Consider the following 26,579-nt stretch of genomic DNA (forward strand, 5'->3'; position numbering starts at 1 on the left):
GATGCCGCTCAGCCCGGGGCCTCCAGCGACGCCTCTCAGCCCGGGGCCTCCAGCGACGCCTCTCAGCCCGGGGCCTCCAGCGATGCCTCTCAGCCTGGCTGCCGGCTAGCTGTCGCACGACAACGTTGCGGAGCCTGTATTGACCGCACCGGCTCTGAGTGCTTATGGGCGACATAGTGCGCATACCTCCATGCTGCCTAGATCCTCCCTCTGTGCGTCTGCTCAGTCGTGCACTCGCCACCAGTCCCTTTCTCCGGAATCCAGTGTCGTCATCCGCTCTTGACTCCTCGACCGGCTCTGGTTTCCTCCATGGCTCCCTCCGTATAGCTCGGGAAGTTAGGTCAGGGTTCCCCCCTGACCTAGCAACACTCCCCTTATGCCCCCCCCCCCCCCCAAAAAAAAATGTTGGGGGTTGCCTCCTCATCTCCTGAATAGGAGGATACAACGCCTCGTACCTCCGTCGTTCCGTCTTTGCTTCCTCCAGCTCCTCCTTCGATCGCTGGTACTCCCCAGCCTGGCTCCATGGACCCTTGCCATTGAGGATCTACGTCCATGACTCCAAATACTTCTCCTGCTGCTCCTTCTTCCGCTGCTTGTTCCTTCTTTGGTGGTGTAACGCCCTGGCCATAGAGAGGGGTTTTTTGTTCTTTATTTTGGTTAGGCCAGGGTGTTACATTGGGTGGGCATTCTATGTTCTGTTTCTATGTGTTTGTATTTCTTTGTTTTGGGCCGTGTGTGGCTCCCAAATCAGGCACAGCTGAAGTTTGTTGCTGTTGATTGGGAGTCACACATAAGTGCATGTTTTTCCGTTGGGGTTTTGTGGGTAATTGTTTCTGTTTAGCGTAATTTCCAACAGGACTGTTCGGCTGTCTGTTTCCTTATTTTTGTTTGAATAGTGTTCTGGCAATAATTAAATATGTTGAACACTAACTCCGCTGCGTTTTCGTCCACTCTCTCTAAAGGCAGTCGTTACAGAATTACCCACAAAACCAGGACCAAGCAGCGGAGGAGGAAGGAGCAACAGGAGAACAGCTTGATGGACTAGTGGACATGGGAACAGATACTGGACGGAGAGGGACCATGGACTCAGGCTGGGGAGTATCGCCTCCCGCAGTGGGAAATTGAAGCGGTGAGAGCGGAGAGGCGATATTATGAGGAGAGAGAGCGCAACAAGCACGAGAGGCAGCCCCAATAATTTTTTTGGGGGGGGCACACGGGACAGTCGGCGGAGGCGAGGTCGGAACCAGAGCCAGTCGGGTTGACATTGGAGGTGAGCGAGGGGTACGAGGCAGAGACTGTGAAGGAGTTAATGGGGAAATTAAAGGAGAGAGAGATGAGAGAGCTGCTAGTTTGGTGCATAAGGCACGGCATTCGCCCTACGGAGCGTGTCGTGGAAATGATGTCACCTGAGGCAGCTCTCCATACTCGTCCTGAGGTGCATGCTGGTTGTCTGGTGAAGACTGTGCCTGCGCCCAGAAACAGGCCTCCTGCATGTCTTCCCAGCCTTGCACGTCCTGTGCCTATGCCCAGAACCAGGCCTCCTGCATGTCTTCCTATCCTGGTCAAGCCCGTGCCTCCTCCACGGACCAGTCCTCCAGTGGGTCTCCCCATCCTGGTCAAGCCCGTGCCGCCTCCTCGGACCAGTCCTCCAGTGGTGTCTTCCCATCTTGGTTCGTCCTGTGCCTCCTCCAAGGACCAGTCCTCCGGTGGATCCCTCCACCCTGGTCTCTCCTGTGCCGCCTCCTCAGACCAGGCCTCCAGCGGGTCTCCCCAGCCTGGTGAGTCCAGGGCCTGCGCCCAGAGCCAGGCCTCCTTCATGTCTCCCCAGCCTGGTGAATCCTGAGCCGGATCTGCCAGAGTGGCCCGCCGTGCCGGATCTGCCAGAGTGGCCCGCCGTGCCGGAGCTGCCGGAGTGGCCCGCAGTGCCGGAGCTGCCGGAGTGGCCTGCAGTGCCGGAGCTGCTGGAGTGGCCCACCTGTCCGGAGCTGCCGGAGTGGCCCACCTGTTCAGCGCAGCCAGAGTGGCCCGCCTGTATTTCTTTGTTTTGGGCCGTGTGTGGCTCCCAAATCAGGCACAGCTGAAGTTTGTTGCTGTTGATTGGGAGTCACACATAAGTGCATATTTTTCCGTTGGGGTTTTGTGGGTAATTGTTTCTGTTTAGCATAATTTCCAACAGGACTGTTCGGCTGTCTGTTTCCTTGTTTTGTTTGAATAGTGTTCTGGCAATAATGAAATATGTTGAACACTAACTCCGCTGCGTTTTGGTCCACTCTCTCTAAAGGCAGTCGTTACAGGTGGGTGGTTCTGTCAGAGGCGTCGATGAACGGTGACCAAAATGCACCGGGTATAGTGCTCATCTTTCTTCTTTATTATAGAAAGAACACTCAAAACAAAATAAACAGATGACGAAACAGTTCCATAAGGCACACAGGCTATACAGAAGACAACCACCCACAAACCCAAAGGAAAAAAACAGGCTGCCTAAGTATGGCTTCCAATCAGACGTGACAATTCATCACACGCTTAGTAAACAACAGGTGTGAACTAACAGTGAAATGCTTACTTACGGGCCCTTCCCAACAATGCAGAGAGAAAGAAAATAGAGAAATAATAGAAAAGTAAAACACATAATAAAAGTAATAATAATTACACAATGAGTAACAATAACTTGGCTATACACAAGGGGTACCAGTACCGTATCGATGTGCAGGGGTACAAGGTAATTGAAGATGATATGTACATACATATACTGTAACTGGGAATAGAGCGACAGATAGTAAACAGTAGCAGAGTCAAAAAAGTTTGTGCAAAAAGTATCAATGCAGATAGTCCGGGTATCTATTTGGTTAACTATTTAATAACTAACTATTTAGCAGTCTTATAGCTTGGGGGTAGAAGCTATTCAGGGTCCTGTTGGTTCCAGACTTGGTGCATCGGTACCGCTTGACGTGTGGTAGCAGAGAGAACAGTCTATGACATGGGTAGCTGGAGTCTTTGACAATTTTTAAGGCCTTCATCTGACAACGCCAGGTATAGAGGTCCTGGATTGGCAGGGAGTTTGGCCTCAGTGATGTACTGGGCCGTACGCACTACCGTCTGTAGCGCCTTACCATGCAGTGATGCAGCTAGTCAAGATGCTCTCAATGGTTCAGCTGTAGAACTTTTTGAGGATCTCAGATGCCCATGCCAAATATTTTCAGCCTCGTCACGGGAAAAAGCGTTGTTGTGCCCTCTTCACGACTGTGTTGGTTAGTTTGGACCATGATAGATCCTTAGTGGTGTGAGGGGGCGTGCTCGGCCCTCTGTTTCCTGTAGTGCACGATCAACTCCTTTGTCTTGCTGATGTTGAGGAATAGGTTGTTGTCCTGGCACCACAATGCCAGTTCTCTGACCTCCTCCCTATAAGCTGTCTCATCATTATCGGGGATGAGGTCTACCACCGTTGTGTTGTCGGCAAACTTAATGATGGTGTTGGAGTCATGCGTGGCCACGTAGTCCTGGGTGAATAGGGAGTACAAGAGGGGACTGAGCATGCACCCCAGAGGGGCCCCCGTGTTGAGGGTCAGCGTGGCAGATGTGTTTTCGCCTGCCCTCATTACCTGGGGGCGCCCCGTCAGGAAGTCCAGGAACCAGTTGCAGAGGGAGGTGTTCAGTCCCAGGGTCCTTAACTTAGTGGTGAGCTTGGAGGGCACTATGGTGTTGAATGCTGAGCTGTAGTCAATGAACAGCATTCTCACGTAGGTGTTTCTTTTGTCCAAGTGGGAAAGGGCAGTGTGGATTGCAATAGAGATTGCATCATGTCTGCATCTGGTGGGGCAGTATGTGATTTGGAGTGGTGCACAGGTGCCTTGGATGATGGTTTTGATGTGAGCCATGACCAGCCTTGCGAACCATTTCATGGCTACAGATGTGAGTGCTATGGGGCTATAGTTATTTAGACAGGATATCTAGGCGTTCTTGGGCATAGGGACTACGGTGTTCTGCTTGAAACATGCAGGTATTACAGTATTACAAGCTGTCAGGAGAGGTTGTAAATATCAGTGAAGACTTGCATGATCTGAATACACGTCCTGGTAATGCGCCTGGCCCTGCGGCCTTTTGAATGTTAACCTGTTCAAAGGTCTTACTCAAATCAGCTACTGAAAGTGTGATTACACAGACATCTGGAACAGCTGGTGCTCTCACACATGGTTCAGTGTTGCTTGCCTCGAAGCAAGCATAAAATGCATTCAGCTCGTCTGGTAGGCTTGTGTCACTGGGCAGCTCGCAGCTGGGTTTTCCCTTTGTTTTTCCGTAATAGTTTGCAAGCCCTGACACATCCGATGAGCATCAGAGCTGGTGTAGTAAGATTCGATCTTAGTCCTGTATTGACGCCTTCGCCTGTTTGATGGTTCATTGGAGGGCGTAGCGGGATTAGTGTCCCGCACCTTGAAAGCTGAAGCTCTAGCCTTTATCTCAGTGTGGATGTTGCCAGTAATACCTGGCTTCTGGTTGGGATATGTACACTGTATGTATGGTCACTGTAATGCACTTATTGATTAAGCCGGTGACTGATATAATAAACTTCTCAATACCATCAGAAACATATTCCAGTGTGCTAGCGAAACAGTCCTGTAGCTTAGCATCTGCTTCATCGGACCACTTCCGTATTGAGCACATAAGCGGTACTTCTTGTTTGAGTGTTTGCTTCTAAGCAGGAATTAGGAGAATAGAGTTATGGTCAGATTTGGCAAATGGAGGGCGAGGAAGAGCTTTGTATGGGTCCGTGTGTGGAGTAAAGTTGATCTAGAGTTTTTTCGCCTCTAGTTGCACAGGTGACATGCTGTTAGAAATGAGGTCAAATGGATTTCAGTTTTCCTGCATTAAAATCATCAGCCAAAAGTAGCGCCGCTTCTGGATGAGCATTTTCTTGTTTGCTTATGGCCCTATACAGTTCGTTGAGGGCCGTCTTTGTGCCAGCATAATTCTTTGGTGGTATTTGACAGCTCTGAAAAATATAGATGAAAACTCTCTAGGTAAATAGCATGGTCTATAGCTTCTAATGGGATATTCTAACTCAGGTGAACAGAACCTCGAGACTTACTTAATATTAGAGATTGCACACCAGCTGTTGTTAACAAAGAGACACACCACGCCCCTTGAGCTTACCCGACGTTGCCGTTCTGTCCTGCCAATGCATAGAAAAAACATCTAGAATATTATCAGTGTCCTTGTTCAGCCAAGTTTCAGAGGAACATTGGATATTACAGTTCTTCAGGTCCCGTTGATAAGATAGTCTCGAACGGAGCTCGTCCAGTTTGTTCTCCAGTGATTGTACATTCACCAATAGAACAGAGATAGTGGTGGTTCATTTACTCAACGCCGTAGTTTCATCAGGGTACCTGCACATCGGCCTCTATATAGCCGTCTCTTTCTCTTCCGAATCAGGGATTAGGGCCTGGTTCGGGTTAAGCATTATGTCCTGTGTCGCCGACTCATTGAAGTATAAATCTTCATTGAGTTTAGTGATCACTGTTGTAATGTCCAGGAGCTCTTTTTGGTCATAGGAAATGATGGCGGAATACAAAAAATTTAAAATCAGGAGCCAATAAAGCGAAGCGGCAACTATAAATTCCAGCTAAATTGTTTTTTTCATGCCATTCTTTTTTGTAGAGATGGACCTATAAAATATATGCGGTTTCCATGATGTACTACGTAGAGAGTTGGTGAGGCTAGAGTTTATATGTGTATTAAACACGTTTCTAGCTCTGCTATTTGATGTTGGTCAATGTCATCCTTTTAAATTTGCTTCTAGTTTAGCATTAATGTAATGGTCAAAGATTGTACACTACCGTCAGACAAAATATTTTCTTAGGCAAACCGAGTAGCTAGGAAGTTTTGGTTCTGGATTACGATTACTGACAGAGAAGTATCCATCCTACCTGTGTCTTTGCATGTGAACTTGGCCTTGGGGTCACAAATCCTCTTGGTGCCCTCACAGGCCACCTCATCACTACCGTCCTCACAGTCTTTGTCCCCATCACACCTCCAGCGCTCTGGGATACACGTACCGTCTTCCGTACAGTGGAACTCATCCCCACTGCACTCTATCACAGGAGGCAATGCTGCAAGGGAAAAATAAATAAATAATTATACAATGGGTGGGTCTAATCCTGGATGCTCATTAGTTAAAACCACATTCCAACCAGTGTCTACTCCACAAGTTACCACCGGCTAAAGCTATGACGTAGAAATGCTGTTCCATCTTACTGCGCAATACACTGTCTCATCAGCCCAGCCAGGCAATTTATAAACTTGATCTCCACTATAAAAGCATTTAGACATTATCTCTTGTTTCATTAAGACTTGCATTTGATTTTCAACAGCGGAGATTTGTATAAATCTTACTGTCTGTCTCGCCGACATTTGCAACATTGTTTCAATATTGAAATTCAATCTCCATTTGTCGCATAGAAATAAACGTGTCGGGATGAGACAGACAGGCAGGCAGCTTTTCTCAGCCAGTCAAAATCATGAATCAGCTGGCATCATTTTTATGGATATATGGAAAGAAATGTCAGTAAAAAACTGGTCAAACGAAATGAAATGCAGCTAGATTGCTGTCTTTCCAGCTTCCGTTTGAAGTGACTGTGTTGTTGGCTAGCTCTCCTGAACAACATTGTCCTGACGAGAGAGCGCATTTTCTATGCCAGGTGAAATTGCGCATCATTAGCTCATTGCTATGGATGTATCTAAATAAATGGCACTAGAAAACAGCTTAAACAAACGCAAATGCAGCTCCTTTGCTGTTGTTCTGGCTGCACTGTTTGACGTAACTTTAAGTTAGCTGTGGTTGGCTAGCTAGCAAGCAAGGGATAAGAACGTTGCCAGCCAGTATTGCAATGGAACATTTAGAATGAACGACTGGGTTGCATCCATAGATATAGAACAAAAAGACTGAATGACTGAGTTGCATCTCTGGCAACCGAACCGATAGAACGAACAACCTGCCAGCTTGAGTAGCAACCCTAGATTTGTGTCGGGACTATATCTTGTGGAAAGATGAAATAGTCTGAATAAATTCATTAAAATAAATGTTTTTGAAAATATGTCAATCACTATTTGAATATGTTGGTAACCCATTGTATAAAAGTAATAATGCCCTCAAAACCGGTGTTTGGAGGATATATTGGCACAGTTTGCCATCCCTCGACGAACAACACCCTTGCCAATATATCCCCCAAACACCGGCTTCTCTGGCATTATCACTTAAATAGAATCCTTCTGTGAATGTGAAAATTGGTTCCCAGTGGGCAAACTTTTGACAATATTGGGTTATGTATATTCTATTACATTCAAAGCTATGGCAAAATGATCTGTGTGATTGATCTTTCAAATGTTATTTTTAATCATGCTAGGTAGTCAGTCACAAGACCGACTGTATTCAACCTAACCATTTCCACATTGCCAGGAAAAAAATAACTTCTGAAATCAGAGATCAGAAGTATTTCCATAACAGTCAGGGCCTTCCGAGCCAGAGCTTTAACCCCAGGGGTGGACCACAACCCAGCAACACTACACTGTGTTAGAGTAGAAAGGAAAAGGCTGGAGCTGGGCCTGGACATCAGGACACCGTTTGATGAATAACTTCCTCATTCTAGTGACAAGGTAGTTAGCTGTGAGCATTTCAGCTGCCCGGGCTAGGCTCAGCTTTCTGAGGTAATTATACCAGAATAAAATATTAAAATCTTGATGTTGTACTGTTGTGAACAGTAGATGAGATTAGATCAGCAGAGCGAGAGCTGAGAGAGGAAAATGAAGACTTAAGGACATTAGACCAGGTCAATTAACAGTTAATTTAAAATTAAACAAATTATCTTTAAAAAATATATATATTTCTACTGATTTAAATGCCAAATGAATAATTAATAGTTACGCTCAATGCTGCATGTGCAGTAATGAGGAGGAGTAGTTAGCCCACCTTGAAAGCATCTACAGTGGCTTGCAAAAGTATTCACCCCCCTTGGCATTTTTCCTATTTTGTTGACTTCCAACCTGGAATTAAAATACATTTTTTGGGGGTTTGTATCATTTGATTTACACAACATGCCTACCACTTTGAAGATGCAAAATATTTTTTATTGTGAAACAAACAAGAATTAACACAAAAAAAATGAAAACTTGACTGTGCATAACTATTCACCCCCCCCAAAGTCAATACTTTGTAGAGCCAACTTTTGCAGCAATTACAGCCGCAAGTCTCTTGTGGTATGTCTCTATAAGCTTGGCACATCTAGCCACTGGGACTTTGGCCCATTCTTCAAGGCAAAACTGCCCCAGCTCCTTCAAGTTGGATGGGTTCCGCTAGTGTACAGCAATCTTCTCAACTGGATTGAGGTCTGGGCCTTGACTAGGCCATTCCAAGACATTTACATGTTTCCCCTTAAACCACTTGAGTGTTGCTTCAGCAGGGTCATTGTTCTGCTGGAAGGTGAACCTCCATCCCAGTCTCAAATCTCTGGAAGACTGAAACAGGTTTCCCTCAAGAATTTCCCTGTATTTAGCACCATCCATCATTCCTTCAATTCTGACCAGTTTCCCAGTCCCTGCCAATGAAAAACATCCCCACAGCATAATGCTGCCACCACTATGCTTCACTGTGGGGATGGTATTCTCGGGGTGATGAGAGGTGTTGGTTTTGTGCCAGACATTTTCCTTGATGGACAAAAAGCTAAATTGTTGTCTCAACTGACCAGAGTACCTTCTTCCATATGTTTGGGGAGTCTCCCACATGCCTTTTGGCGAACACCAAACATGTTTGCTTAATTCTTTCTTTAAGCAATGGCTTAAAATGTCTTAAAATGGTGCTATGGACAGATACTCCAATCTCTGCTGTGGAGCTTTGCAGCTCCTTCAGGGTTATCTTTGGTCTTTTTGTTGCCTCTGATTAATGCCCTCCGTGCCTGGCCCGTGAGTTTCGGTGGGCGGCCCTCTTTTGGCAGGTTTGTTGTAGTGCCATATTCTTTCCATTTTTTATAATGGATTTAATGGTGCTCCATGGGATGTTCAAAGTTTCTGATATTTTTTATAACCCAACCATGATCTGTACTTCTCCACAACTTTGTCCCTGACCTTTTTGGAGAGCTCCTTGGTGGTGCCCCTTGCTTCCGTTTTTTATTTGTAGGATTTTTTTTAAACAAGTTATTTTTTTCATTTCACTTCACCAATTTGGATTATTTTGTGTACGTCCATTACATGACATCCAAATACAAATACATTTAAATTACAGGTTGTAATGCAACAAAATAGGAAAAACACCAAGGGGGTGAATACTTTTGCAAGGCACTGTACTCACGATGTTGGGATAGTTAACATGATACTTAGTGCAGAGTACATTCATTTGTCAAAATGAGGGATGGCACTATCACTTATGAAGTTGCATTTGCATTACGAATTCAAAAAGTGCTACAATAAAGGAATTACAAAAAACAGCACGGTTTCTCTCACCAGCTCCAGACCCTCCACAGGTGGTGTTCTCGTCACTGAAGTCCCCACAGTCGTTGTCCCCATCGCAGGCCCAGTGGTCTGGAATACATCTCCCACTGGAGCACTGGAACTGGGTGTTGGAGCAGTAGTGGACACAGCTCACCTCGTCACTACCATCTCCACAGTCATCATCTTGGGACACAGAGGAAAAATAGCAAGTTTGACTGACGAGTTTCACTCCTTCATGTCATAAGAATGTACATTAGATTGGGGAGGTCTCAGAAGTCACGTTTCAGGCAAGGTAATCGTACTCTGCACATCCCACTGGGCACAAACTGGTTGAATCAAAGTTGTTTCAATTTAATTTGTCAAAGTAATGTGACATGGAAAATACATTGGATTTGAAAAAAAGTCATCAATGTGTTTTGAGGGTGAAAGGATTATGTTATCATGGTAACCAATTTTCAACATAGACAAACACTGTATAACGTTATATCAACTATCAGAAAAAAACGACAGGTTGGGCAGAAACTCCTATTGAAGAGTTGATATATGTACAGTTATTCCTTTGGTCTCCATTCCAGGGTTTTAACCAAGTTCAGCCCTGCTTAGCTTTGACATTTGTCACTGACTAAAACCATGTGCAATTGTGAGAATGATTATTAAGAAAGCTCCACTTAATAACAAAATAGATTTACTGTTGCTATCAAAGTCATTCCAAAGGGAGGTCTACCAGAGCAAATTAAATGTAACCATATTTTCTGAGTCATAAATCATCAAGTATGCTATTTAGGCCTACAATACAGTATATAGCATTTGTGAAGTCATCAACAGCTATTGTTTCAATTCAGCCCAGGGTTCAAATGAATTTGAAATGTTGGATTCATGTCTCCATCCCAACCAAAAGTTAAAGTTAAAGAATAGGAGTAAATCAAATCAAACTGCATTTAAAGTTTGATTTGATTTAGTCCTATTCTTTAACTTACATTTTTGGTTGAGATGGAGACATGAATCCAACATCAATTATTAATTCGTAGACAAACTCAAATCAAATTTTATTGGTCACATACATGTGTTTAGCAGATGTTATTGTGGGTGTAGCGAAATGCTTGTGCTTCTAGTTCCGACTGTGTAGCAATATCTAACAAGTAATATCTAATAATTTCACAACAAATACCTAATATACACAAATCTAAAGGAATGGAATTAAGAATATATATGGATGAACAATGTCAGAGTGGCATAGACTAAGATACAGTAGATAGTATAGAATACAGTAAATACATATGAGATGAGTAATGGAAGTTATGTAAACGTTATTCAAGTGACTAGTGCTCCATTTATTAAAGTGGTCAATGATTTCAAGTCTGTGATGGCAATTTAACAGTCTAATAGCCTTGAGATAGAAGCTGTTTTTCAGTCTCTCGGTCCCAGCTTTGATGCACCTGTACTGACCTCGTCTTCTGGATGCTAGCGGGGTGAACAGGCAGTGGCTCGGGTGGTTGTTGTCCTTGATGATCTTTTTGGCCTTCCTGTGACATCAGGTGCTGTTAGTGTCCTGGAGAAAAGATAGTTTGCCCCCGGTGATGCGTTGTGCAGACCGCACCACCCTCTGGAGAGCCCTGCAGTTGTGGGCGGTGCAGTTGCCATACCAGGCTGTGATACAGTCCGACAGGATGCTCTCAATTGTGCAACTGTAAAAGTTTGTGAGGTTTTTAGGTGACAAGCCACATTTCTTTAGCCTCCTGAGGTTGAAGTTCTGTTGCGCCTTCTTCACCACACTGTCTGTGTGGGTGGACCATATCAGCTTGTCAATGATATGTACGCCGAGGAATTTAAACATTCCACCTTCTCCACTGCTGTCCTATCGATGTGGATAGGGGGGTGCTCCCTCTGCTGTTTCCTACAAGTCCACGATCATCTTCTTTGTTTTGTTGACATTAAGTGAGAGGTTATTTTCCTGACACCACACTCCCAAAGCCATCACCTCCTTCCTGTAGGCTGTCTCGTTGTCGTTGTTGGTAATCAAGCCTACTACTGTTGTGTCATCTGCATACTTGATGAATGAGTTGGAGGTGTGCATGGCCACGCAGTTATGGGTGAACAGGGAGTACAGGAGCGGGCTGAGCATGCACACTTGTGGGGCCCCAGTGTTGAAGATCAGCGAAGTGGAGATGTTGTTTCCTACCTACACTACCTGGGGGGGCGGCCCGTCAGGAAGTCCAAGACCCAATTGCACAGGGCGGGGTTCAAACCCAGGGACTCGAGCTTAATCATGAGCTTGGAGGCTACTATGGTGTTGAATGCTGAGCTATAGCCAATAAACAGCATTCTTTCATAGGTATTCCTCTTGTCCAGATGGGATAGGGCAGTGTGCAGTGTGATGGCGATTGCATCGTCTGTGGACCTTTTGGGGCGGTAAGCAAATTGAAGTTGGTCTAGGGTGACAGGTAAGGTGGAGGTGATATGATCCTTGACTGGTCTCTCAAAGCACTTCATGATGACAGAAATGAGTGCTACAGGGCGACAGTCATTTAATTCAGTTACCTTTGCATTCTTGGGTACAGGAAAGTAGCATGGCCATCTTAAAGCATGTGGGGACACCAGACTGGGATATGGAGAGATTGAATATGTCCGTAAACACACCAACCAGCTGGTCTGCACATGCTATGAGGTTGCGGCTAGGCATGCCGTCTGGGCCGGCAGCCTTGCGAGGGTTAACACGTTTAAATGTCTTACGTCGGCCAAGGAGAAGGAGAGCCCATAGTCCTTGGTAGCTGGCCACGTTGGTGGCACTGTGTTATCCTCAAAGCGGGCAAAGAACGTATTTAGCTTGTCCGGAAGCAAGACGTCAGTGTCCGCGAAGAGGCTGGTTTTCCTTTTGTAGTCCGTGATTGTCTGTGGACCCTGCCACATATGTCACGTGTCTGAGCCGTTGAATTGCGACTCCACTTTGTCTGTATACTGATGTTTTTCCTGTTTGATTTCCTTGCGGAGGGAATGACAACTCTTTTTGTATTCTGCCATATTCCCAGTCACCTTGGTTCGCACTTTGTTTGCTATCATCTATCCACGATTTCTGGTTAGGGTAGTCACAGTGGGTACAAGATCTCCTATACACTTCTTGATGAAATCAGCAACCGTCTCAGTGTACACGTCAATATTATTCCGCGTGATCAATCTTGAAGCGTGGATTCTGATTGGTCAGACCAGCTTTGAATAGTCCTTAGCACGAGTACTTCCTGTTTGAGTTTCTGCCTATAGGAAGGGAGGAGCAAAATGGAGTCGTGGTTAGATTTGCCAAAAGGAGGGCGGGGGAGGGCCTCGTATGCATCCCGGAAGTTGGAATAACAATGGTCTGAGAATCCAGATGGCTGTACCAACTCCGACAGTATATCCCGGGGGAGCCATGTTTCCAAGAAAAAGAGTATGTTACCATCCCTGATGTCTGTCTGGAAAGAAACCCTTGCCCTGATCTCATCAACTTTGTTATCCAGGGACTGAACATTAGTGAGTAATATACTCGAAAGCGGTGGGTGGTGAGCGTGCCTCCTCTGATATCCTTTTGTTCTTCCCGGCTGTTTGTAATAACACATAACATTTTCTGGGATAACAATGTAACACATAAGAAAACGAAATAATGCAAAGTTTTCTAAGAACTAGAAGAGAGGCAGCCCTCTCTGTCGGCGCCATTGTGTTCCTCCACCAATAGTGGAGGAATTCAACTTGTTATTGAATAGTGTTTGGTTGTCAACACAACCAAATATCAACATTTGAAGGGGATCTTGTATTTTCTGCTTGGATAGTTCCATCTGTGCCACTGACTTAGTCTGGCTTTAATTCCAGTTTGTCTACAAGTTAATAATTGATAATGTTGGATTCACATCTCCATCTAAACCAAAAATCTAAGTTAACATTAGCATACTACATCTAGCTACATGTTGAACTTCCATCCTCTCAGGCCAGGGGCATATTGTATGAATTTATGGTTGGATCAGAACCACTGTTATAATCATTGGCCAGTACGGAGATGTAAGTCAAACCACAAGTCCAAATCCCTATTTCCATCCATGGATAATTTAGGAAAGGGACCATTTTAGCTAGCTAGCTAGCCACCGGAGGACAACAACACAACAACACAACAATTCAACTTTTGTTCTGTCAATAATGACATTTGGCTTGTGATGTGATTACCATGAAGCCAAATCCAACCTGGCTTCCCCTGGATACTTTTTTTTGGTGTGACAGGACCATTCACAGTTGAGCTCACTCAGTTTAGCTCAACGCTGATATGCTATTATTTTATATATTTTTTATCATGGGAGGCCAAATGCGCGCGGGCTTCCCTTACATTCAATGCTACAGGTGGCAGCAATGTCATACTCTTTCTGACCAGACAGCTTCAGATAGCCTAGATAAGCTACACATACTGAGACAGTGAGGCGCTGTTTCGTTCGCTTGGTTGTGTTGACAAGTTAACAAGTTATATGTTGGATTCACGTCTCCAACTAAACCAAAAATAAAAGTTAAAGAATAGGATTAAGCCAGTGGCTCAGATGAAACTATCCAAGCATTAGATACAGTGCATTCAGAAAGTATTCATACCCCTTGACTTATTCCACATTTTGTTGTGTTACAGCCTGAATTCAAAATTGATAAAAAAATTGATAAATTCTATCTACACACAATACCCCACAATTAAAAAGTGAAAACATGTTTTTAGAAATGTTTGCAAATGTATTGAAAATTAAATACAGAAATATCTAATTTACATAAGTATTCACATCCCTGAGTAAATACATGTTAGAATCACCTTTGGCAGCAATTACACCTGGATTGTATAATATTTGCACATGATTATTTGTAAAATTATTCAAGCTCTGTCAAGTTTTTGTTGATCATTGCGAGACAGACATTTTCAAGTCTTGCCATAGATGTTCAAGACGATTTAAGTCAAAACTATAACTTGGTAAGCAACCAGTGTATATTTGGCCTTGTATTTTAGGTTGTTAAATTGAAGTCGTTTAGCAGACACTCTTATCCAGAGTGATTTACAGTAGTTAGTGCATACATTTTCATATTTGTCCATACTGGTCCCTCGTGGGAATCGAACCCACAGCCCTGGTATTGCAATTGTCGTGCTCTACCAACTGAGCCGCAGTTGATTATTGTTTAGCTAAAAGGTGCATTTGTTTCCCAGTGTCTGTTGGAAAGTAGACTGAAGAAGGTTTTCCTCTAGGATTTGGCTGTTCTTAGCTCTATTTATGCTACAAAACTCCCTAGTCCTTCCTGATGACAAGCTACCCATAACATGATGCAGCCACCACCATGCTTGAAAATATGAAGAGTGGTACTCAGTGAAGTGTGGTGTTGGATTTTCCCCAAACCTAACGCTTTGTATTCAGGATATAAAGTACATTTCTTTACCAGACTTTTATTTGTAGTTTTACTTTGGTGCCTTATTGCAAACAGGATGGATGTTTAGGAGTATTTGTATTCTGTACAGGTCTTCTTCTTTTCACTCTGTCATTTTGGTTAGTAGAAGTAACTACAATAGTGTTGGTAGGAGTAACAACAATACTGTTGGTTCATCCTCAGTGTTCTCCTATCACAGCCATTAAACACTGTAACTGTTTTAAAGTCACCGTTGGCCTCATGGTGAAATCCCTGGCAACTGAGTGAGGAAGGATGCCTGTATCTTTGTAGTAAAAAAAAAACATGTAAAAAATGTGACTGTGTGTATTGATACACCATCCAAAGTGTAATTAATAACGTCACCATGCTCAATTAGACATTTAATGTCAGCTTGTATTATTTTTACCTATCTACCAATGCGTGCCATTTTTTTGTGAGGCATTGGAAAACCTCCCTGGTTTTTGTGGTTGAATCTGTGTTTGAAATTCATTGCTCGACTGAGGGACCTTATAGATAATTGTATGTGGGGTACAGAAATGATGTAGTCATTCAAAAATCATGTTACATAATTAGTCCATGCAATTTATGTGAATTTTTACTCCTGAAATTATTTAGACTTGCCATAACAAAGGCGTTGAATACTGATTGACTCAAGACTTTTCAGGTTTTCATTTTTTATTAATTAGTAAAAATGTCTAAAATCATAATTCCATTTTGACATTATGGGGTATTGTGTGTAGGCCAGTGACACAACATTTACATTCAGGCTGTAACACAACAAAATGTGGAAAAAGTCAAGGCGTGTGAGTACTTTCTGAAGGCAACCAAACACAATTCAATAGGACTTTTGTAATACAGTTAAAAGCCTAAAGTTAGGGCTCTCTTACTGTAACTATAAATGTCTTCTTATGTAATCATAGGAAACGTGCATGTTTAAGATAGCACGCAAAGATTGCAGGTCTGTAGAAATCTTCACAATTGCTGATTCTGCACAATAATCTGTGCAGAATCTCAAACATCATTGATCACTTGCACTACATACTTCTACTGTAATCTCAACTGCAATCCAGGACAGTTGGTTGTTCTATTAGATAAAGCACAGACAACACATTAAGTTGTTGTATAAATACCAAATATCTGATAATGTATTCCCATTTTAACTTTTTGTGCTTTCAAATGGTTGAAAGCACGTGCAGTGATAACACATTTAGATGACAACTAAACAAAAAATGGTTGAGTAAAGGATATAATCTCATTGATCAATGTCTCAACCAAATATTACCCAAATATCCAAGTTGAAATGACGTGGTGTGCATAGTGGGAAGAGTGTGGTTCTCCGAACCACTTTCGTTACAGAAGGAGATAGTGGTTGATTTCAAGGTTGTGGGTTATACAAGGTGCATGTGAAATGTACAGTAGCTCAGTGTTTTTCTACTCCGTTCCTCAAGTATTCTGACCTCAAAGTTGTTTATTTTTGTTGAAGCCCTGATGGTTGTTGAGGAAACACTGCTGTAGGTTTTCAGTAGGAACGTACCTGAGTCACAATGCCACTTGACACTGATGCATCTCCCATTGGAACAGCTGAACTGGGTGAGTGGTTCACAGGTCGGCAATGCTATAGACATAAAAGCAAAGAGACAGTCAACTACATTTATTTAAAGCCCAAACCCATAGGGCTACATTTATTCTGAAAATACTTTGTCTAAAACTCCTTACAAACACTCCATTCCAACTCATATTGCAACAGTATATATTGTTTTGTGTGTGGTCAACAGCACACCCTTAAAACAAGCCCTGTATTAACCCACAGTGTCCCGACTACTAATCTTTTTCACTATATGTGTGTTGCAGGTTGAAATAAATTCCTAAGTAAGTTAATAAGAGCTATCTCAACACCACACTGAATGTTATGCCAAATATATGGAAATGAATGGAAATATGGCTAATGAATATTCTAATACTTGAGGTGTTTTTTTATTTCACCTTTATTTATGCAGGTAGGCCAGTTGAGAACAAGTTCTCATTTACAACTGCGAACTGGCCAAGATAAAGCAAAGCAGTGCGACACAAACAACATAGAGTTACACATGGGATAAACAAACGTACAGTCAATAACACAATAGAAAGTCTATATACAGTGGGTGCAAATGTAGTAAGATTAGGGAGGTAAGGCAATAAATAGGCCAAAGTGGCAAAATAATTACAATTTAGCAATTAATCACTGGAGTGATAGATGTGCAGAAGATAAATGTGCAAGTAGAGATACTGGGGTGCAAAGGAGCAAAAAAATAAAAAACAATATGGGGATGAGGTAGTTGGGTGGGCTATTTACAGATGGGCTATGTACATGTGCAATGATCGGTAAGCTGCTCTGACAGCTGGTGCTTAAAGTTAGTGAGGGAGATATAAGACTCCAGCTTCAGTGATTTTTGCAAACATTCCAGTCATTGGCAGCAGAGAACTGTAAGGAAAGGTGGCCAAGGGAGTAGTTGGCTTTGGGGATGACCAGTGAAATATACCTGCTGGAGCGCATGCTACTGGTGGGTGCTGCTATGGTGACCAGTGAGCTGAGATAAGGCAGGGCTTTGCCTAGCAAAGACTTATAAATGCCCTGGAGCCAGTGGGTTTGGCGACGAACATGAAGCGAGGGCCAGCCAACGAGAGCATACAGGTCGTAGTGGTGGTAGTATATGGGGCTTTGGTGACAAAATTGATGGCACTGTGATAGACTACATCCAATTGGCTGAGTAGAGTGTTGGAGGCTATTTTGTAAATGACATTGCTGAAGTCAAGGATCGGTAGGATAGTCAGTTTTACGAGGGTATGTTTGGCAGCATGAGCGATGGATGCTTTGTTGCAAAATAGGAAGCCGATTCTATATTTCATTTTAGATTGGAGATGCTTAATGTGAGTCTGGAAGGAGCGTTTACAGTCTAACCAGACACCTAGGTATTTGTAGTTGTCCACATATTCTAAGTCAGAACCATCCAGAGTAGTGGTGCTAGACGGCTGGGCGGGGGCGGGTGCGGGTGCGGGCAGCGATCGGTGGAAGAGCATGCATTTAGTTTTACTTGCATTTAAGAGCAGTTGGAGGCCACGGAAGGAGTGTTGTATGGCATTGAAGCTCATCTGGAGGTTTGTTAACACAGTGTCCAAAGAAGGGCCATAATTATACAGAATGGTGTCGTCTGCTTAGAGGTGGATTAGACAATCACCAACAGCAAGAGCGACATCATTGATGTATACAGAGAAAAGAGTCGGCAAGAGAATTAAACCCTGTGGCACTCCCATAGAGACTGCCAGAGGTCCGGACAACAGGCCCTTCGATTTGACACACTGAACTCTATCAGTGAAGTAGTTGGTGAACCAGGCAAGGCAGCCATTTGTGAAACCAAGGCTGTTGAGTCTGCCGATAAGAATGCGGTGATTGACAGAGTCGAAAGCCTAAGCCAGGTCGATGAAGACGGCTGCACAGTATTGTCTTTTATCTATGGCGGTTATGATATCGTTTAGGACCTTGAGCGTGGATGCGGTGCATCCATGACCAGCTCGGAAACCAGATTGCATAGCGGAGAAGGTACGGTGGGATTCGAAATGGTCGGTGATCTGTTTGTTAACTTGGCTTTCAAAGACTTTAGAAAGGCAGGGTAGGATAGATATAGGTCTGTAACAGTTTGGGTCTAGAGTGTCTCCCCCTTTGAAGAGGGGGATGACTGCGGCAGCTTTCCAATCTTTAGGGATCTCAGACGATACGAAAGAGAGGATGAACAGGCTAGTAATAAGGGTTGCAACAATTTCGGCGGATCATTTTAGAAAGAGAGGGTCCAGATTGTCTAGCCCAGCTGATTTGTAGTGGTCCAGATTTTGCAGCTCTTTCAGAACATCAGCTCTCTGGATTTGGGTGAAGGAGAAATGGGGGAGGCTTGGGCAAGTTGCTGTGGGGGGTGCAGAGCTGTTGACCGGGGTAGGGTTAGCCTAGTGGAAAGCATGGCCAGCCATAAAAAAATGCTCATTGAAATTCTCGATTATCGTAGATTTATCGGTGGTGACAGTGTTTCCTAGCCTGGGAGGAGGTGCTCTTGTTCTCCATGGACATACAGTGTGTTGCATGCAAGTGTAGCTGTTGTAAATGGCACCCTTAATTTGCATGCACCTTTTGGAACGGTTAAAATGTGTTCTGTATTTCTTAGAAAAAAACTATGATGCTTGTTTTCAGGTAGATAAGCTAATCTAAGATTCTAAGAAGTGCTTCAAATCACATTCAAACTAATCAAAACTCATAATTAAGTCTCATCAATGACAGCTGCAAAAATACAGATTCAGGCATTAAGACAAAAACATGACATAAAAAATGTAATTGGAGACAGAAACAAACATGATACATGTCCAGATGTTTTGCCTTTGGTTAATCCAAAATAATGTAGAGAAAGAAACGCTGCTTTAATTGATGACAGAGTGCAGCAGTGGCAGCACAACAAGAAACAGTTTTCCCATTGGGAGTTAAGCAAGGTTGGTTTTTCCACCAAGTGGTGAGCTTGGTGGAAAAAACAACCACCTAAACACACCAGCTTTTGCTGCTTTGACAGACAGTGACTCTGCTAGCTGCCTGTTTAAAACCAACTAACACCTCGGTAATTAACCAACATCTGCTCCTTACTTCTTCCAGTGTGCTCAAAGAGACACCAGCTCTCACTTTCTCTAACTGTTGTTGATGGTGCTGGTGGCTAAATATTCCACCCACTATTAGTGTCAATGTGAATCTGGGCATATGGATGTGGATGACCGCTAAATACATGTGATCTGCATTTGTATTCGCATCACATATAACACACTTTCTGAGATATTTCCATTGGAGGCCAGGAGCTTTATTGACTGGTTTGAATTCAGAGACGACATTTTATTGGATTATTTGGAATCCCTACTGCTACAAACACCTAGGGCATTAGCTAGGACATAGTGAATGTTTATCACACTCATCTTCTACATTTTCGTTCTAAGGATTTTAGTTATCTTCGACACCGACCGTCTGGTTGAGGTTTAACACTCATTAAAAATAAATATCAACATGCATAAATAATGTCTGGTTAGTTTCTCAGTCTAGTCGACGGAGGGGAGATTCTGGGTTCAACATACAGGTTGACAACTACCATACTTCTGGCAAACAAAATTCTAATTAGCATCCATCTCAAATGGCAGTGGCACCACGATGTGTGGAGCTTCGGGTGTTTAAAACACATCGTCGCTGCAGTGGAGCAAATTGAACTGCCAGAGACGCGGTGAGAACTCCTACAGAGCAGTAATGCCTGAGGAACCTCAAACAACAGTATGGGAGAGAATATGTTTTGGAGCGCAGCTTGATTATGATTGAATGAAGCCGAGCATAAACTTTAATTACAGCTTACACTCTGGTTGAAGGTGACTGTGTATTGAAGCAGCTTAGTAGGCACACAAAGGAGAGTCGGAGTCGATATAACACTATGCAGCGCCTGGCACTGATCATCAGAGACTGATATGTGCCATCCTTACCACATACAGTGAAGGGATGGGACGTTGAACGTTACAGCAAAATGTAGATTTTCACCTAAATAGACATATCCAAGAGTAATTCATTTTCATGAGATGGCCATAAATAAAAACTATAATGCTGCATAGTTCTAGAAAGTTCTGGAACTCACTTTTCTGGTAAAAATAGTTACACATTGACTCACATTTGAGGATAGAAGCTCAAATGCATAGTACAAATATTATGAAAACATGAAAATATAAAAAAAATCATACATTCTTTTTTCCCTACTCAACAAAAGTGGGGGAATAGGGCTTGAAATGACTGAAATGCTTTCAAAATATAGTAACAGTAAAATTATAAACGACTTACTATGAGATTTAATCTTTCTTATAACTATAAAATGAAAAAGATCATACGCTGCATTGCCAAAAGTAGGTAGACACACCTTTAAATAAGTGGATTCTGCTATTTCAGCCACACCCGTTGCTGACAGGTGTATAAAATTGAGCAGACAGCCATGCAACCTCCATAGAAAAACATTGGCATTAGAATGGCCTTACTGAAGAACTCAGTGACTTTCAACGCGTCACCGTCACAGGATGCCACCTTTCCAACAAGTCAGTTTGTGAAATGTCTGCCCTGCTAGAGCTGCCCCGGTGAAATGTAAGTGCTGTTATTGTGAAGTGGAAATGTCTAGGAGCAACAAGGGCTCAGCCACAAAGTGGTAGGCCACACAAGCTCACAGAACGGGACCGGCGAATGCTGAAGCGCGTAGAGCATACAAATCATCTGTCCTCGATTGCAACACTCACTACCGAGTTCCAAACTGCATCTGGAAGCAACGTCAGCACAATAACTATTTGTCGGGAGCTTCATGAAATGGGTTTCCATGGCAGAACAGGCACACACAAGCCTAAGATCCCCATGTGCAATGCCAAGTTTCGGCTGGAGTGGTGTAAAGCTTACCGCCATGGGACTCTGGAGCAGTGAAAATACGTTCTCTGGAGTGATGAATCACGCTTCACCATCTGGCAGTCCAACGGTCAAATCTGGGTTTGACGGATTCCAAGAGAACGCTACCTACCCGAATGGATAGTGTCAACTGTAAAGTTGAGGAATAATGGTCTGGGGCTGTTGTTCGGGGTTCGGGCTAGGTCCCTTAGTTCCAGTGAAGTGAAATCTTAATGCTACAGCATACAATGACATTCTAGACAATTCTATGCTTTCAACATTGTGGCAACAGTTTGGGAAAGCCCTTTCCTGTTTCAGCATGACAATGCCCCCGTGCACAAAGCGAGGTCCATACAAAAATGGTTTGTTGAGATCACTGTGGAAGAACGTGACTGACCTGCACAGAGTCCTGACCTCAACCCCATCAAACGCCTTTGGGATTAATTGGAACAGGCCTTATGGCCCAACATCAATGCCCGACCTCACTAATGCTCTTTTGGCTGAATGGAAGCAAGTCCCCGCAGAAATGTTCTAACATCTAGTGGAAAGCCTTCCCAGAAGAGCGGAGGATGTTATAGCAGCAAAGAGGGGACCAACTCCATATTAAGGCCTATGATTTTGGAATGAGTTAGACGAGCAGTGTCCACATACTTTTGTCCATGTAGTGTATTTAGTGACTACAAATTTGGCCCCATTTCATATAACTGACGACAGAGCATTTTCTGCCATACCAAGCCTCATCTGAGTCGACGCAGAGACACCACTCGAATGTCTGCAGACACGTTAGAACTTCAGCATTACAAACAATGTGATTTCATCTCTCTGGGACCAACATAAAGTGGTTGTGTTTCAATTATACAAAATGATTTAGTATTTTTTCATGTTGAGAGCTATATATCTGGCTGCGAATATCAGAGCAACATGGGACCACGATTGCTGAAATCGCTAGACTGTCCCCGTTAATATGCCATCTCCCAGGCTGGGCTCTGTCGATCAGAGGGAGAGAAAATCGATTCATTGTCTGGATAGGCCAGAAAATGTTACACGTCACTCCCGATGCAAATGTTGGGTGTGAAGCGATGTTCACAGAGCGCTTTGTACACCAAAATGTCAGTCGTAGCCGGTCCAGAACCTCTCAAAGTCCGCTAAATAGGGGACTTAACATCCAAGAGGTTTAAAAACCTTTCAAATGATTTTTTTCCCACTTCTTTTATGCTTTTTGAGTAATTCTATTTCCACATCACATCAAATAAATACAGAATTTATGGCCAGGAAAGTTCCCTCTGAACGAGTTAAAATAGTATAGTTGCGAGATTTGACTATAGTACCATACAGAAATAAAGTCTACCATATGAAAACTAAATAAACTGTTCGGTCATTCAAATTACATGCACTAAAACTTACTTTGATATCAGTTTTGATAGATCCTGTAATTCTGCAATAATAATAAAAGGTTAATAAAATAATACTACAAGTCTTATTTGGCAGCAACTTTCTAATTGTAAGTTAGAACACTGAGCTAGTGAATTCTGAGCTCCTGGCCCAGAGGACTAAGTAATGTAAGTGCTAAAACTCACTTCTTACATGAATGAAGCAAGCGAAAGAAAATAGAGAGACAAGAAAGTATTCAAGGTCCTAATAAATTAAGAAATGGGACATTCTTGTCAGAAAATTTGTTTTAGGGGAAACAGAATGAAAACAGTGTGTCAGATGCCAAGGACGTTAAAATATCTCTATTCTTATTTCACAGCACTACTGGTCAACCAATAACAAGCACACTGGTACACTCATGCACCCCTTCACAACCAATACTATGCCAACTCAAAGGTAACCCAATAGTCTGCTCAGTAATGGTATTCAACAACCTGTGTTTGAGAAATTGGATATTTGTTTGTTCAAGTGGATATTGCATTTTAGTTCCCAAAAACTAGGATCTAAGACCAAGCATTATATCTCCATTAAGAGAGAGGAAAGCACTAAGGCTATACTTTGAGAGAAATATAAGAAACCGGCTGCTGTGCACTAGACAAGAACACACACTAAGAGTTCAAATAGTCAAGCTAGCATTCAGTTGTCTCACCAGGAGGTTATATTTTTGCAATGCTTTTAAGGCTTCTCTGGTGTAGTTAGGTCACTATAGGCTGAGCAGTCTTTTCCACTGAACCATTTCCTTTGAGCTACAGCTCACAGCAGTATATCCTTTTGGTTTCCTCTCAAGGTTGGGGATGTGGTCAATAGAATCGTCAGAACTGTCAGTGTCATCATAACAGTGGTCACATCTTCTTTGAAAGCCTCTCTTGCCGTTTATAAACCCTGCACTTTCCTTTACACTGTGGCTTCCCAGAGAGAGTGTGTGGTCTATTGTGTTAACAGGTCTACAAGGTCCTTTTAGTATGAATACTCTTTTAGGGCCAAAACCTAACTTGAGATGCTCAAGCTTAACCCACTTAACAATCATATAAATCATGCATCGATGTCAATGGGGGTAGATGTGTAAAAAAAAAAAAAAAAAAATTCTTGACTGGTTTCAGGACCAGAGAATGCAGATTCAGAGTCTGACTCACCACAGGATGATGTCTCGTCGGACATGTCCCCACAGTCGTTGTCCCGGTCGCAGCGCCAGGCCAGGGGGACACAGCGTCCGTTCCGACATGAGAACTGGTTGGGCTGACAGGCCTGGGCTGAGAGAGGGAGAGAGAGACATGGAAGACAGAAGAGCATTTGTAATTCAATCACATGGGTATCAAGTCAAAGCCAGACGTGTTCAGCACCCTAATGATCATTCAATCATATGGCATGTCAATGTCAGGCCTGTGGAGCTTAAATTGATCTCTCCATCACAGATATATCACATATATCAAGTCTGGAGGAAACAAGTGGCGCCCTTACGCAAACCTTTCAGTCACATGTACTCTATGTCCATGACAGAGACAGGCATGCAAGGACAGCAGCACCAGCATAGCACACGAGGTGGTTGGTGCTGTGTAACATGCATGTCTATCTGATTACAAGGCAACATTAGTCACCCCCACTGATATCCATTGATTGATCCTGGAAGGCTAAGAGCTGTTATTGTGAGGAGGGAAAAAACACTTCTGCAGGGTCAGACATAAGTGATTCTGACACTAAATCAATATCAGGAAAAGTTAACTCTTGAGAGTGCTAAACTTCTTTGATTCTGAGCTTTCACATGAGATTGATCACACTGTAGCTGCTGCCTTGTTTAGTGCCATAAGACACCACTATGAATGTTGCTATTTGATATTGTGATGTGCTGAAACCTATCTGTCAATGTAGAGCTTATGCATAAAACTCTAAGCAGAGTTTTTAAGGGGGCAGAGGTTTGATATATTTTCTTTACAATATACAGTCCAACTGCATAACTGAAATATACCACATCAATATATTTCCAGAGCTCAGAAAACGCCAGGTAGCTCTACTACATAACACAATTGCTAGACTGCAGATCTGAGAAAAAGCTGAGGTATTGTATCAGTTACCTGAACATGTGGTGTTGGACTCATCCTCATTGTTCCCACAGTCATTGGTTCCATCACACAGCCATCTCTTAGGGATGCAGTGGTTGTTGAGGCACTTGAACTGGTCATTGGAACAACTGTGGTTTGCTGAAACAGGTAGACAGAGACACATATTACCAAAGCAAGTTTTTTTGTTTTAAAAATATCCTAGTTGAACTTCTTTGTGGAATGGAATTTGCCTTCTAAAGGATTTACAAATATGACATTTACAGTTTCTAATTTTAAAAGTCCAACTTTAACTTCACAAAAATCTGAGGTACAGTACAAACCACAGAGAATGACAGACATCAATGCGAAGCAGGAATTTGGGTCAGAGAATGTCCCAAACCTTGTTATACACTGTTAGAAAAAAAGGTGCTATCTAAAACCTAAAAGGGTTCTTCGGCTGTCCCCAAAGGAGAACACTTTGAAAAACCATGCTGACATTCCAGCAGAGCAGATAATAGATTTAGCAATTCTGATAATTCTGGCAGAAGATTACATTATAGGATTTTTCATAGTGAGAAATGAGTCAGCACCCAAGCGTCTAACATGGTGTTTATCTTATCGATCCACTCAACAGCAAATTCTCTTCTGAGGCGAATAGATGGGGGATGAGGGGAAGAAAAGAGGGGAGGGGGGCCGTATTCACCATCTTTGAATCATATCAATGACATTTAGTGAGATAAAAGTTGATAGCAAGAAAATATCACTTTGTGCAATGTTGCATGCTAAGTGATGTGTGTGTGTGTGTGTGTGTGTGTGTGTGTGTGTGTGTGTGTGTGTGGACAGATAAATACACACAGCAGCTATGGATCTCCTCGTCACTCCCATCCAGACAGTCATCGTCCCCGTCACACTTCCATGACGCACGGATACAACGATGGTTACTACACTGAAACTCATCGCTCTTACAGTGCTGTGGCTCCACCACCCCAGACGACACTTAATTAACAGACATAACAGAAAAACTAACGTTAATATCAGAGAAACAGACATGAGACAAATTAAACCAAAGAGGAATGAATTCCATTGAAAAGTAAAGCATACTTTACACTGAAATCACACAAAATAGCTGTGAGAGAAAACCATATTCATAGTTTGTCTACAGTGCAATATACTGCTCTGGCTGATTCACTGCATGGTCTTACAGTACCTGAGCAGGTGACATTGTTCTTCTCCAGGAGCTGGTTGTCAGCACAGGCACACACTCTGCCCCCTGGGATAGCGAGGCAGAGGGTACCGCATCCCCCATAATTCACACTGCATGCATTGTCACCTGGAAATACAGAGTAGGAAAAAAATAATACCACTGTTTACCTCAAATCCTATTCTTCTAAAGCATTATTATTGTATTTTGTCATGTGTCTCTGTTGTTCTGTCTGTCGTCATCTCTGTATGAACAACTGTGCAGAGATCAATGTGAATTGTGAAGAAACACACATAAAACATCTTAACACAAAAAGCCATTTCCTGTTTGAGAAGAATGTGGCAGGTGGGTGCCACGTCATCTACACTACATGGCCAAAGGTATGTGGACAACTGCTCGTTGAACATCTCATTCCAAAATCATAGGCCTTAATATGGAGCGGGCACACCTTTGCTGCAAAAACAACCTCAACTCTTCTGAGAAGGCTTTCCACTAAATGTTGGAATATTTCTGTGGGGACTTGCTTCCATTCAGCCACAAGAGCATTAGTGAGGTTGGGACGTATGTTGGGTGA

At 43.1% G+C, this 26,579-nt stretch overlaps 1 protein-coding gene across 1 annotated transcript in view; it reads right to left on the reverse strand.

Moving 5' to 3' along the window:
• Positions 1-24,957, reverse strand: part of LOC106582301 (low-density lipoprotein receptor-related protein 1B) — a 272,131-nt gene extending 247,174 nt beyond the window's left edge. The window contains exons 1-5 of the mRNA XM_082967167.1: positions 24,838-24,957; positions 23,902-24,018; positions 16,415-16,495; positions 9,487-9,657; positions 5,922-6,104 (exon numbers count right to left, since the gene is read on the reverse strand). Of these exons, the coding sequence (XP_082823293.1) occupies positions 5,922-6,104; positions 9,487-9,657; positions 16,415-16,495; positions 23,902-23,926 (460 nt within the window). The 5' untranslated portion in view covers positions 23,927-24,018; positions 24,838-24,957. The remainder of the gene's footprint in view (positions 1-5,921; positions 6,105-9,486; positions 9,658-16,414; positions 16,496-23,901; positions 24,019-24,837) is intronic.
• Positions 24,958-26,579: the final 1,622 nt, after the last annotated feature.

Source organism: Salmo salar, chromosome 21 (assembly GCF_965601325.2).
Source record: "Salmo salar chromosome 21, fSalSal1, whole genome shotgun sequence".
In the NCBI taxonomy this organism is placed as follows: domain Eukaryota; kingdom Metazoa; phylum Chordata; class Actinopteri; order Salmoniformes; family Salmonidae; genus Salmo; species Salmo salar.